The sequence below is a fragment of the Lacerta agilis genome, chromosome 7 (genome assembly GCF_009819535.1).
Source record: "Lacerta agilis isolate rLacAgi1 chromosome 7, rLacAgi1.pri, whole genome shotgun sequence".
Taxonomy (NCBI): domain Eukaryota; kingdom Metazoa; phylum Chordata; class Lepidosauria; order Squamata; family Lacertidae; genus Lacerta; species Lacerta agilis.
Genome location: NC_046318.1, coordinates 83,447,369 through 83,461,418, shown reverse-complemented (window position 1 = coordinate 83,461,418; position 14,050 = coordinate 83,447,369). Strand labels below are relative to the sequence as shown.

At 50.6% G+C, this 14,050-nt stretch overlaps 1 protein-coding gene across 1 annotated transcript in view; it reads left to right on the top strand.

Annotated features, from left to right (window-relative positions):
- Positions 1 to 13,860, top strand: part of ARHGAP39 (Rho GTPase activating protein 39) — a 180,127-nt gene extending 166,267 nt beyond the window's left edge. Inside the window, exons 7-11 of the mRNA XM_033155940.1 lie at positions 1,395 to 1,468; positions 8,387 to 8,586; positions 9,736 to 9,827; positions 11,148 to 11,317; positions 13,185 to 13,860. Of these exons, the coding sequence (XP_033011831.1) occupies positions 1,395 to 1,468; positions 8,387 to 8,586; positions 9,736 to 9,827; positions 11,148 to 11,317; positions 13,185 to 13,379 (731 nt within the window). The 3' untranslated portion in view covers positions 13,380 to 13,860. The remainder of the gene's footprint in view (positions 1 to 1,394; positions 1,469 to 8,386; positions 8,587 to 9,735; positions 9,828 to 11,147; positions 11,318 to 13,184) is intronic.
- Positions 13,861 to 14,050: the final 190 nt, after the last annotated feature.

The following is a 14,050-nucleotide window of genomic DNA, read 5'->3' as shown; positions in this document are numbered from 1 at the left end:
GGCCAATGGCGCATGGCAGCCAAGGACCTAGATCAGTGATCCCCCCCCCCACTGCTCCCTGGGGTGGGGGGATTACCTAGAGAGGCACTAAGAGGCTGGAGGTGTGTATGCTGGAGGTGTAAATAACTATGACGCTTTGAAAAACTGCATCACTGGATCAAGTTCATACGTTTTGTTGAATTAATTCAACTAAATAGCTCTGGATTTCGAATGAATGTGCAATTAATTGTTACTCTTTTTGAATTTCATTGCGTCACTACTTTCCTTAATGGGTCATGTAAACTGCTCATAATGCTTTCTCTAGGGGAGGGGGCCACTGGGGGTGAGTTTATGGAACCACTGCTCTAGGGGTTTAAAGGACCCCCCTCTAAAATGCCCTCTTGTGTGACCTTGGGGTATCGCAGCCAGCAGTTCCGTGTACCCCCAGTCCTTAGTCCCTTGTCCCCTGCTGGGATGGTCCAAGATGCATTGTATAGGCAGAGGGACCCCTGACCGTTAGATCCAGTCGTGTCCGACTCTGGGGTTAGGGCACTCATCTCGCTTTATTGGCCGAGGGAGCCGGCGTACAGCTTCCGGGTCATGTGGCCAGCATGACTAAGCCGCTTCTGGCGAACCAGAGCAGCGCACGGAAACACCGTTTACCTTCCTGCCGGAGCGGTACCTATTTATCCACTTGCACTTTTTGCCGTGCTTTTGAACTGCTAGGTTGGCAGGAGCAGGAACCGAGCAACGGGAGCTCACCCCGTCGCGGGGATTCGAACCGCCGACCTTCTGATCGGCAAGCCCTAGGCTCTGTGGTTTAACCCACAGTGCCACCCGCATTGTATAGCGCCTTGAAAATCTGCAGCGTTGTTCTGTGGGGTGACCCATTGTTCGCATCAGCGGGGAGGCCTTACAGAGGCTGAACAGCTGGTATTAATTTCTGGATCAGCGCCACCGTATGATGTCCGCACCCCTAGAATGGGACCGTGAGAGTCTGGCCTCGACAAGTTTAGAATGAGCTATTGTCGGGGCGGGTTTCGTAGCGGTGCTGGAGGGACGGGAGGGTGGCAAGGGGCTTCAAGGGAGACAGCAAGTCCTCCAGGTGTCCGGTTGCCGTTGCATGTTGCTCGCACGCGGTTCCTGCCGAGCCCACGGCCGGAGCAAGGGGTTCGTCGGAGGACTTGCTCTGCCAAGGTCCATCTCGGGTAGCCGTCGCCGGAAATGAGCTTCTCGAAGGAAGGCTGATTGGGGCTGGTTGTGCAGACCCAGCTTGGAAAAGGCTGCTCTGATTGCTTCTGTTGAGGATACTTCTGGGGTTTCTCCTGTCTGGGTCTCTTTCTTGTTGGGGTGGCCTTGTGGCTTGTCCTGGCTCTGACTTGCTGCTTTCCTTCTTTCTCTCTCCTCTCTTCTAGGGGTGGCAATAAGCACTTACGCCAAGTACTGTTACAGCAAGCTCCAGAAAGCAGCGTTGACCGGCGCCAAAAAGGTACCTCCGTCCTCTCCTTTTTTTGCCAATTTTTTTGGGTGTGGATTTGATCTCTCGAGCTATGGAATTTTATTAGAGTACACTATAAAGAAGAATACAAAGCTTATTATCAAACCAGGGGTCAGCAAACTTTTTCAGCAGACCTTGTGTGGGGCCAGACTATATTTTGGAAAATAAAATATGAATGAATTCCTATGCCCCACAAATTAATAATAATAATAATAATAATAATATAATTCAGGTAGGTAGCTGTGTTGGTCTGACGCATTGGAAATAAATTAAAAAATTAAAAAATTGTCCAGTAGCACCTTAGAGACCAACTAAGTTTGTTCTGGGTATAAGCTTTCGTGTGCATGTACACTTCTTCAGAAGATGATGATGATGATGACATAAGACGAGTCTGCTGAAGTAGAAGCTGCAGAACTGTGAGTTGAACCCCATAAAAACAGGGCTTTTCCTCTTTGCAAAAAAAGCTGCACCCCTTTCAGCTGATCCTCAAAAAAGCCGGGCTTTTCCCTTTACAAAAAAAGCTGCACCACTTTCAGCTGATCCTCAAAAAACCAGGGCTTTCCCCCTTTCCTCCTCTAAAAACTAGGTGTGTCTTATGTTCAGGTGCGTCTTATGGAGCAAAAAATACGGTAAGTTTGTTCTGGGTATAAGCTCTCGTGTGCATGTACACTTCTTCAGATGATGATGATGATGACGATGATGATGGCATAGGATGAGCCTGCTGAATCAGGCCAGGGGCCCATCTAGTCCAGCCTCCTGTTCTCACAGTTGCCGACCAGGTGCTCCAGTGGGAAATCCACGAGCAGGATCCAAGCACAAGAGCAACTCTCTCCTCTCCTGCGGTTTCCAGCAACTGGGATTTAAAACTAGGGAGGCAGAGCACGGCCATTGTGGCTCGCAGCCATCCGTAGCGCTGTCCTCCTCTTGGAGAGGACGGAGAAGCAGCTCCCTGAGCTCCTGTCCCATCACATCTAGAGATGGGAGGAAGGGCTTGAAGGTCTTCCTCCTGCAGACCAGGCAGGGTTCTCCCCCCCCCCCCGCCCCGCCCCGGAATAGGAATAGGAAGAAGTGCTGAGACGTTGGCATCCTAGCTTCCTGCATCCGGCCATTTTAAGAAAGGACTCCTTTCATAGCAGGAGAATACCCAGATCTAGCCAGCCTGAGGCTCCTTTGTGGGGGAGAGACCCACAAAGAGGGGGAACCACAAAGAGAGCCTTTCACGGGAAGCTCCCCCCGTCCCCGCTGACCTTTCGGCTTGAGCCTGAGTCAAGGAAGAAGAGAAGCCGCTTAAAGGGCAAGGCAGGGGCAGCGGGTGAGGAGGAGACACCGGAAGGTAGGCCCAGCCTTGAAGAGCTGGGGCAGCATTGTGGGGCTACATCCGGACTGGCCTTGTTTTCCTGGAGTGGTTCTAGATCAAGCAGGCTCTTCTCATGTTCTTACAGGTAGTGCTCTTGCTCAGCCCCCGTTTGTAGCTCTAGAGAACGCCGTGCTTGATTACTCCCTAAGTTAATGAGTGGAAAGGACAATTGCCCCCACATGTTCTTCTGCAGGGGTTCAACACAGGGATATGTGTGGGTTTGTACATGCACACATACACACTAGAGTTGAGCCATATCTGGTTTTCAACATTGTGATATATCACCCGCTAAACATTGTGGGTGGTGCTGTGGGTTAAGCCACAGAGCCTAGGGCTTGCCGATCAGAAGGTCGGCAGTTTGAATCCCCGCAAGATGGGGTGAGCTCCCGTTGCTCGGTCCCTGCTCCTCCTTATCCATCCTTAAAGAAATCAGCCCTGAGTGCTCACTGGAAGGGCAGATCCTGAAGTTGAGGCTCCAGTACTTTGGCCGCCTCATGAGAGGAGAAGACTCCCTGGAAAAGACCCTGATGTTGGGAAAGATGGAGGGCACAAGCTCATCCCAAGAACAAACTTAGTTGGTCTCTAAGGTGCTACTGGAAGGATTTTTTTATTTTTTATTTTGTTTTGATGATGAACAAGACAGACACAGTGGCAGGACAGACACCAACCTTTTCTGTCATTATTACTAGATGATACATCGGTTTTGGACCGCCCTTTGCTGCCCTGCTGAGCTCGTTGTTTTGGACAAGAGCTCCTCTCAGCCCCGGCCAGGTTGCTAGTGGTTGAGCCTTACTTAATTTGCACAGCATTGCAGAATCCAGGATTCTTGATCGCAGAATATTTAGGCTACAACCCCCTGCTCCCTTCTGAGTCACAGAAATAACTCGTAGGATCGCTCTGATGATATTTCTAAAGTGGACAAGGCGTTGTACACCCCAAGCATCCTCAGAGCTTGCCGCCCAAATAAGTGCAACAGAAACAAGTTGCATCTGCTTCTGGAGGGGGGGGCAACTCACATAGCGACCCACCCACCCCACACCACGCAGGCAATGTCGAAAATTCCAGGGGCAAGGTGGGTGTTTGCATGGCCATGGGGGGGTGCAAGTCAGTTGCTGTGCCATATTTTGTGTGTATGTGTGTGTTTGGGGGGAGGGGGAGAGAGAGCAATTCAAGACCAGCATGAAATAATAATAATAATAATAATAATAATAATAATAATAATAATAATAATAATTTTTTTATTTATACCCCACCCTTCCCCGCCAAACCGGGCTCAGGGCGGCTAACACCAATAAAATCACAACAAATACATAAAACAATTCAATTAAAATACAGATTAAAATACAATTTAAAATTAAATCTAAACTGCAGCCTCATTTTTAAGTAGCCCACCAATCACACCAAAAGAACGAAACATCAGGGTTCAACTGAAACCAACCCAAAGGCCAGGTGGAACAGCTCCGTCTTGCAGGCCCTGCGGAAAGATGCCAAATCCCGCAGGGCCCTGGTCTCTTGTGCCAGACTGTTCCACCAAGTTGGGGCCAGTACTGAGAAGGCCCTGGCCCTAGTTGAAGCCAACCTAGCATCCTTGTGGCTTGGGACCTCCAAAAGATTATTATTTGAGGACCTTAAGGTCCTACTCGGGACATACCAGGAGAGGCGGTCCCTTAGGTATGAGGGTCCTAAGCCGCATAGGGCTTTAAAGGTCAAAACCAGCACCTTAAACCTGACCCTGTACTCCACCGGGAGCTAGTGCAGCTGGTAAAGCACTGGATGAATGTGGTCCCGCGGCAAAGACCCCGTGAGGAGCCTCGCCGCGGCATTCTGCACCCGCTGGAGTTTCTGGGTCTGCTTCAGAGGCAGCCCCACGTAGAGCGAGTTACAATAATCAAGTCTGGAGGTGACCGTCGCATCGATCACTGTGGCCCGATCAGGGCGAGAGAGGTAGCACCCTGTGGAGCTGAAAACAGGTCAGAGGTGTTGTTGCAGCATGCAAAGGGTTAAAGCAATGCGTGCTCTCTCTCGAAATGCCAGGGAAGCCTTTCTTTCCCCGTCAATAATGGAAGAGGATGAAAGTTTAACTAGAGCCGAATGTTGGCACGTGGGCCTGGCCGGGTGGGCGCATGAGAGGAGCGGTGTGAGAGCAGGAGGGGTCCTCCTTTTGAGCAGCCCCACCTGCTCCCCCCAGGAGCTTGCTCTCGCTCAGCGGTTCCGAAACCTTTCCGGACCCTTTCTTGCTTTGCTCGCTCATCCCCAATGCCCCCCCTATAGAAAGCATTATTCAGGAGAGCGTTTTCTCCGGCCCACTAAGGAAGGCGATAACACAGTTAAATTCAGGGCAGTGGCAATGATTTGGACAAAACCCAATTAAAACTATTAGGTTTAATTCTGAAAAATCCCTTTACCTTTGGGCACGTCCACCACATGTGATAGAAGGTACCTTCTACTTGTTTACACTTCCAGCATTCATTGCTCATACCATGATACATCATTATGGAGGTCCTTCTGAACATGATTAATTCTGAAAAATCGATGAACTGGCAATGCTAGCTTTTCAAAGTCTAATAGTCATTTGCTCCTCCAGCGCCCCCTGCTGCCCCCATGCCTCTTAGCAGCCCCCCTCCTCGGTATTCCCACTGCCTGGCGGGTGTTGCCACCCCCTTTGGGGGAACCGTCAGTCTAGGTCTTTGGCCAGCGTCTGCAGTCATGGCACCACCCCCTAAAACCTCCCAACCCTGAAGGTGAGAAAGGCTATTCCTGTTCGCATCAGGACAACATCCCTCTTTCAACATCCGCGTGGGCGTGAGGCTCACATTTCCCTCCTCCCTAACCTGGAGGAGAAGTGCTCAGGTGAGGAATGCCGGCGGGAATGCTGCTGGCGCAGCTGCTGGGATCTTCTCCTGCACCTGGGCTGGAGGGGCAGCCTGTGGGTGCCAGTCCATGAGGGTCCAGTGGGGCACTGTCGCTCCAACAGTCCAGTACCCACCTGCTGCCTACCAGCCCAGGGGGTCACCCTACCTGTCGGCTTCCTCCTCCTCCTCCTCCGTGAGCTTAACATTGAGGAGCACGAGGCAGACAAAGTTGGAAGGAGCTAACACCAGCGGTCTTTTCTGGTGCCCCCTACTGTTGGCCTCCCTGTGCTCTGCCCTACCAGTCTGTCTCCCAAGGGCACCAACCAGTGGCAGCCTCTCCTCCGAATGATTAATTTCTCTCTCTGCGGTGTAAACTGTAGTAGTGAAATGAAGAACATTCAGGAGGAGTCTTTCTGACTGCGAGAGCTGCTTGACGGTGGAGCGGACTCTCTCAGAAGGTGATGGCTCTCCTTCCTTAGAGGTTTTGAAACAGAAGTTTGGGGGGGGGGTCGTACTTGCTAGGTGTTACCGGTATTTAGAAATGATTCCTGCACTGCTTGGGGTTGGGCTAGATGACCTGGGGTCCCTTCCAACTCTACAAAATTATTTTTTAAATAATAATAATTTTATTTATACCCTGCCCATCTGGCTGGGTTTCTCCAGCGACTCTGGGTGGCATACAGCATACAGGACACAGGTGGCGCTGTGGGACATGGGTGGCGCTGTGGTCTAAACCACAGAGCGTAGGGTTGCCGATCAGAAGGTCGGCAGTTCGAATCCCCATGATGGGGTGAGCTCCCGTTGCTCAGTCCCAGTTCGTGCCAACCTAGCAGTTCGAAAGCACGTGAAAGTGCAAGTAGATAAATAGGTACCGCTCCGGCGGGAAGGTAAACGGCGTTTCCGTGATCTGCTCTGGTTTCACCAGAAGCGGCTTAGTCATGCTGGCCACATGACCCGGAAGCTGTACGCCGGCTCCCTCGGCCAGTAACGCGAGATGAACGCCACAACCCCAGAGTCGGACACGACTGGACCTAATGGTCAGGGGTCCCTTTACCTTTACCATCTGGCTGGGTTTCTCCAGCGACTCTGGGTGGCATACAGCATATATAAAAACACAATAACATTATATCCTCCATTGATGGTCTCACACACCCTTATAAGCAGCCAGTTTTCCACTCCTTGAACTCGCTTTCCGTCCTTGCCCCCTTCTGTTCACGTGGACTGTGTTGACCCCTCCCTGCATGAGAGCGGTGCCCTCGCTCCGTCACCCTGGAGGTTTTGCATCGATGCGAAAGATGCCCTTGTTGTTTATTCCCTCCACCTGCAGCACTCTCTCCTCCCCACCCTTCTGCAGAGCGGCCCTTTCGCCTCTTCTGAACCAGCCTTCCCATCTCCCTCTTCCTCCTTCCCTCCCGGAGCACTGCTGCCCCTCTGTGGCCGAAGGTTGGATGGCTGCGGAGAGAAGGCTTTTCTCACACGCCTCAATTTGGCGTGTGCTCACGGAGCAAATAATTGCAGAATCGTAGAGTTGGAAGTGTCCCCAAGGGACATCAACCCCCATTCACTGCCCGAGGTGGAACTTGAACCCATGACCCTCAGATTAAGATTCTCGTGCTCTACAGAGTGAGCTATCCCAGGTCCATCGCAGATTCTCAAATAGCTTTTTTTTAAGGGATGGGTGAAGACGCTGGGTTGACCGTTGGCTTCCCTCTTTGAACCCCTCGCCAAGACCTGATCCTGCAAAGCCTCCAGCAACCCCCAACAGCTTACTAAGGTGTTAAACAGGCTCCTGGCATCTCCAGCTGTTTCCTGAGTCTCTTTGAGTTGGGGGGGGAAAAACCCCAACCCCAAAACCACTAACGACTTCAATAAATAAAACAAAGGTATCATACTTCCCCCCTTCTCATTTTATCCTCACAACAACCCTGTGAGGTAGGCTAGGCCGAGAGACAATGTCTGCCCAAGGCCACATGCAGTGAGCTTCCTGGCCAAGCAGGGATTCGAACCCCAGCCTCCCAGGTCCTTGTCCGACACTAGCCGCCAAGCCATCGCTGGCTTGCAGATTCCTTGAGTGTTTCCGCCTGGCTGAAATGTGTCCTTGAACTTTGAAAAAGGTTCCCCACACCTGGCTAGCGCTGTTCCCTCCTTGTCCTTTCCTATTCCTCTCTGACCCTTTCCTGGCTCCCTCGGTGTCAGGATTCTAGTTTGCAGCCGGGTAGGCAGATTCACGTATGCTACTAACAGCGGCAAGAATGTTTATTGCCCCAAAATGGAAAGAAGCAGAACTTATGGAATATGCAGAAATGGCGAAACTTACCGGAAGAATAAGAAATCAAGATAATAAACTGTTTATCAAAGAATGGAAATGGTTTATTGAATATTTACGGATAAATTGTAAACAGATAAAAACACTGGCAGGATTATTGCAACAACCTGCAGCTATACAAGAGTATATATATGAGAAATAAATGAGCAAGTTAAGTTAATTTGGATGTGTAGAAGATATTAAAAATAAATTTAAGGAACTGCAGAAAGAGGGGGAAGTGAAATGTATGTATCTGAAAGGTATAAATAAAATTTAAAAAGAAGAAGAAGAAGAGAAGCGTCATGTTTAGGAAGTATCCTGCGCTCCAGTGCCCAGGGGCACCTCTCCGAGCTGGATCTTGTGCCTCTGCTCACACCAGCCACCTTCCCTTTCAGGGCCTGAAGAAGCCAAACATCGAAGAGATCCGGCACGCCAAGAACGCCGTCTTCAGCCCTTCCATGTTCGGCAGCTCCCTGCAAGAGATCATGAACATGCAGAAGGAGAGGTACCCCGACCGCCAGCTCCCATGGGTGCAGACGAGGCTGTCGGAGGAGGTGCTGGCCTTAAACGGAGACCAGACCGAGGGCATCTTCAGGTAAGGCCCACCTTGCTCTGGGGCAGCACCCTTGGGGCAAACAGTTGAGCCGGGTTCCAGTCTGCTGGCTCTTTTAGCATTTATTTTAGGGCAAACTCCATGCCCGGTATTCTGCAAGAACCTTTGTCCTGTGAACTTTGCCCAGAAGGCATAAAATCCACATTAGACCAAGCTAGATGTGGCACACTTTCTCTGTTACGTAAGTAGCAGCCGGGGGGGGGGGCATGAGACAGGGAAGGAGGAGAGTTGAGTTGAGCTGCAGGAGTCAGGCCCTGAAATGCAAATAGCAGCTTCAGAGAGGTGATGGAAATCGAACAGGTCATCATGCCTGGTTTGGCCCTGAGGCTGTGAGCCACTTTGCACGCAGCCCTAAGCCAAACACAGCCACTGCCCGTGGTCTTTCGCTGGGTAGATTAAAGAAACAAATATTAACACATTTTCGCTGGCTATTGTTAGCATCGCGGTGAATCCTGAAATGGCAACATGACCAGATTGGAATTTCTTACCTGCATCTCGTCTCTTGTTTTATTTAATTATATATGTGTTTTACGTTGTTTCCGTGTTGTTGAAAATAAGGAAACAGATTAAAAAAGCAACGCTATGGCTTAGCACGAGCGTGCGGACCTCCCTGAGAGGAGATTTTGGCCAGTTTGCTCCTCTTCCTGTCTGGCTGTTAACTAAGCCACGGTTTTGCTTAGCACGCTGTCTGAAGATGGGGTTGTGATTTCTCTCTCTCCAGACAAACCACAGGCTCTAACCAAGGTTTGCTGCAACCCATGGTTCATATGGCATTCTGACGCACCCCATGGCTTAGCTCACAGCAGTACAGCAGCGGGAGACATGGGAGAGGAGTGATGAGGCCATAACCTTGGCTCTGGGAATCCTCACACTCGTGCATTCAGTCTAAACAATGGTCTGGCTTTGCGTTACATGCAAAGCAGCTCAGGGTGTGCAAAGCAGCTCTTGAGGCATAAGAGACCTGGATCTGGCCAAAGACCCTTCCAGTCCATCATCCACTGTTCTTATAAGACATTTCTGCTTGTTGGGGAAAGGGGGGAACCCTTAGTGCCTGGAAGTGGCCCAGGATCAACTTCTTAACATTGTGAGTCGCTCTATTTCTTTGGTGTGTCCCTCTCTTCCCTTCTGCAGAGTCCCCGGAGACATCGATGAGGTCAACGCCCTCAAGCTGCAGGTCGACCAGTGGAAAATCCCCACCGGCTTGGAAGATCCTCACGTCCCCGGTGAGGAGGAAGGACTCCCCACTCTCCTTCCCTCCAGCCTCAAAGCCCTTGGGTAGCCTAGCCATGGGACAGGGGCTGGGGGGGGCCCAGTTCTGCCTTTAAGAGCTGACATGGCATAGTGGTTAGGGTGCCGAGCTGAGAGACCAGGGTTCAAATCCCCACTCGGCCATGAAGCTCACCAGTTGGCCTTGGGCCAGTCTCTGCCTCTCAGCCTAGCCTACCTCACAGGGTTGTGATGAGGATAAAATGGGGAGAAGGAGAACCATGTACTCTCTCAGTCTGCTTGGGGAAGAGGGTGGGATATACCGGTAAATGCAACCAATCATTTTCCTGGGGCATGTCCTGTTCTTCTTGCTCATCAGCTAGGAAGCTAAAACAGGTGGAAAATATTTTGCAGGAGATCAAGTAGGGCATGCATTACAAAACATTGGTACCCCCCCCCCCCCGCAACCTCTCATTAATCTCACAATAGAGGGGTAGGAGAGTGATAATAATGCCAATGTATTTCACATCGGCAACCAATGTGTCCCATTGGTTTCAGGTGGTACATGTTTAGACAAGTCCAAAAAGCCTGGGACACAAATTTTCACGACCCACTAGTGGTTGTGGTGGCTCGTTTACCAGAAGTAATGCATTTAGCATTATCTCTGAAAGTGTATACTTTATTCTGACCCAACTAAACTTCCTGATGTGTACTGTCCTCTAGGAGGCTTAGTTTGGTCAGAAATGGGCCTGTGTGTGTCTTTGAAATTCTACTCAATATGATCCAGATTCCAACGTATAGTTAGCAGAGTAACAACTTAAACACGTTGCAGGATTCCCCCAAAATAGACCAGAGGCAATTGTATTTCATCCAGCAGAGCTTTACTGCATAATGGGCACAAATCCAATACATTCAGGATTGGCACTGTTCATAAGAAATCCAGTTTCAGCAGAATTAACTCAAACTTACAATAACTTGTAATAAGACTAAACCTTAACACTGTATACAGAACACCACACCAGAAGGAAAAGAGATAGAAAGGGAAAGAGTGAAACCCAGGCTCCTTCTGGCCTCTTATTATAGTCAGCATGACCTTGAAGAAGAGATAACAGGAGGACCAGCTTCTCTGAAGGAATAACCCAAACAACAAGAACCTTCTGCTTGCTTCTTTCACACAGAGAAGCTTCCAGAACCCTCTTGAATGAAGCAGAATAGGAACGATCTCTACACATCAGATCAATACTTTCTGCACTAAGAAATGCAAACTGACAGTGTGGCTCGACCTCTTTTCTTCCCTGACCGATGCGCCCCCCCCCCCCCGTTCCCTTCCCCTGCAGCCTCCTTGCTGAAACTCTGGTATCGAGAGCTGGAGGAGCCCCTCATCCCCCACGACTTCTACGAACAGTGCATCACCCACTACGAGGACCCCGAAGCCGCGATTGCTGTTGTCCACTCCATGCCCAGGATCAACAAGATGGTGCTCTGCTACCTCATCCGCTTCCTCCAGGTAAGGAGGATCCAGCCCAGAACGGGATCGTGGGCCCTGGAAGAGGGTGGCCCACGGAGAGTTACCTTGGTTGAGAACACAGGATCTTGTCCCGAGTCTTCTGCCAACCTTGGGGCTTTTTTAGACCTGTGGTTCCCAAAGTGGGCACGGCTGACCCTCGGGGGTGGGGTGGGAATCCCCAGGGGGGTGCCAGACATGGTGATTTAAGACCCCTGCTCAGTGACTTTAAACCCTACATTGGGGAAATGGCATCACTTCATCAAGGCCATCCATCGCATTGCGAGTTTGCTGAGCCGTGAAAGAGTTACTGAATGTCGTGCTTGACAGCCGTCTGTCAGGAATGCTTTGATGGTGTTTCCTGCTTGGCAAGGGGTTGGACTGGATGGCCCTTGGGGTCTCTTCCAACTCTATGATTCTATGATTCTAAGACTAAATGGCTATCAGAATTTGAGAAGCAGATATCATTGCGTCAAGTTTATCCGTTTTGCTGAATTCATTAAACTGAATCATTTTAATTGGGTTTTGGATAAACGCGCAATGAACTGTTACTCTTTTGAATCAGATTGTGTTATCTTCCTTAGCGGGTTGTGCAAATTGCTCTTCTGAATAAAGCTTTTGATAGGATAGAGTAGGATAGGATGGGGTAGGGAGCACTGGGGACAAGATTATGGTCTCAAGAAGGAGGAGGCTGGCCAAGAAAGATTGGGAACAGCTGGGTTGGATCAACCTTTGCCAACCAGGTGCTCTCCAGCTCCTTCGCTCTGCGTTTTCTCATGCACATTCCTGGCAGATAGCCAATGTGATAAGTAGCCACTGATGGACTTGCCCTCAGTAAACCTCTCTTTTAAAGACATCGGAGCCACTGGCCAGCGTTAGGGCTGGCTGATATATCAATATATCGTCCAAAACTGGATTGAAGCCCATATCGTGATAATGGTTTCATAATTTCTGACCTGGCAATATATTGCTAATTATGATGTGCGTTAAGGCTGGGTGATATATCGTGCAAAACTGGTTTGAAGCCCATATCCTGGTAGAGTCAAACGAAATCTCTTCTCAAACGTAATCTGTTCCGGAAGCCCATTCGGCTTCCAAAATGTTCGACGACCAAGGTGCGGCTTCTGATTGGTTGCTGGAGCTTCCTACACTCAAGCGGAAGCTGCATCAGACATCCGGCTTCCGAAAAATGTCAAAAAACCAGAGCATTTACTTCCAGGTTTGTGGCGTTCGGGAGATGAAACGTTCCAAAACGGAGGTGTTTGGGACCCGAGGTTTGACTGTATTGGTTTCACAATTTTTGACCTGACGATATATATCACGAATTGTGTGTGTGCCATGCAAAAATCACAATGCGGGAAACAATGTGGGAAGCCACCCAATGCCTAGCTCCATTCTTATTTCAGACATTGTGATATACAGAGGTACCTCGACATACGAATTTAATCCGTTCCGAATGCACATTCATAGGTCGAAAAATTCGTAAGTCGAAAAAAGCGATTTCCCCCATAGGAATGCATTGGAAACGAACAATTCGGAAAAATTCGAGTAAACCGGATCTAAAATTCGTAAGTTGAGTAAACCCCATCTAAAACCGCCAACGGATGTCCTTCGGATGGCGAAAAATTCGTAGGCGTGCGGGCACTTTTTTCATTCGTAAGTCGAAAAATTCGTATGTCGAGTAATTCGTAAGTCGAGGCACCACTGTATCAGTATGTCGCGATGTTTAGCTGGTGATATATACCGCAGTGTTGAAGACCAGGTTGTCACCCAGCCCTAATCACCATGACACCTTCCTTAGATTACGAACAGGATGGGTTTGTGGCTGCCTACCGTAACGCCTCTCCTTTCTCCTCCCCCCCCCGGCCAGGTGTTTGTGCAGCCGGCCAACGTGGCGGTCACCAAAATGGACGTCAACAACTTGGCCATGGTGATGGCCCCCAACTGCCTACGCTGCCAGTCGGATGACCCGCGCATCATTTTCGAGAACACCCGCAAGGAAATGTCCTTTATGCGGGTGCTGATCCAGCACTTGGACACGAGCTTCATGGAAGGGGTCCTATAGCGCTGGTGCCCGCGGAGCCCAAACAGAACTGGGCGTATCGCCGACCCGTCAAAAGCCCTACCACCACCACCACCCCAAACCTCCACCCCAAAGCCAGCCGGTCCGCCGGAACTGTTCTTGACGCAGCAAAGGAAACGTCCTCGGTCGGCACCCGGGCAGAGAGAGAGGGAGGGAGGTCGCTCCGGGTTTTGCCCACACGGCCTGCCTCTCCGGCTGAGCCGCTGATGTGCACGGCATTCCCCTGCTGCTTCTGCTGTGGACAAAAAGACCCACACTGCCCCACAGCAGCCCCCTGCCTGGAGACGGAGCAGCCCAGTCGTCGGGAGGAACAGCAGGATAGTTCTGATCCGGAGAGTCTGCATTAATGGGCATCCTGGCAAGATTCAGGTGAACTGTGGGGTTGAGCGGGGAGAGGCAGGGGACTGCCTTCCTCCTCCCCAACCTGCACTTTTCGGGGGGAGGAAGGGGTCAGGACAGGAGTTGGGGGGGTGGCTTGGAGCATAAAGACAGCTGAGGGGGTGTTTGGGTCCAGGTGGCCCTTTGGAGACCAGAGGGCAGGCACCCAGAGGGCGAGGGCATCACACAGAAGGTGGAAGGAGAGTGCCCCCCACCCACAGGTCAAATCCCCCATTAGTCCAGACCCTCTTGAGGTGAAGGAGGTTGGCTGCCAG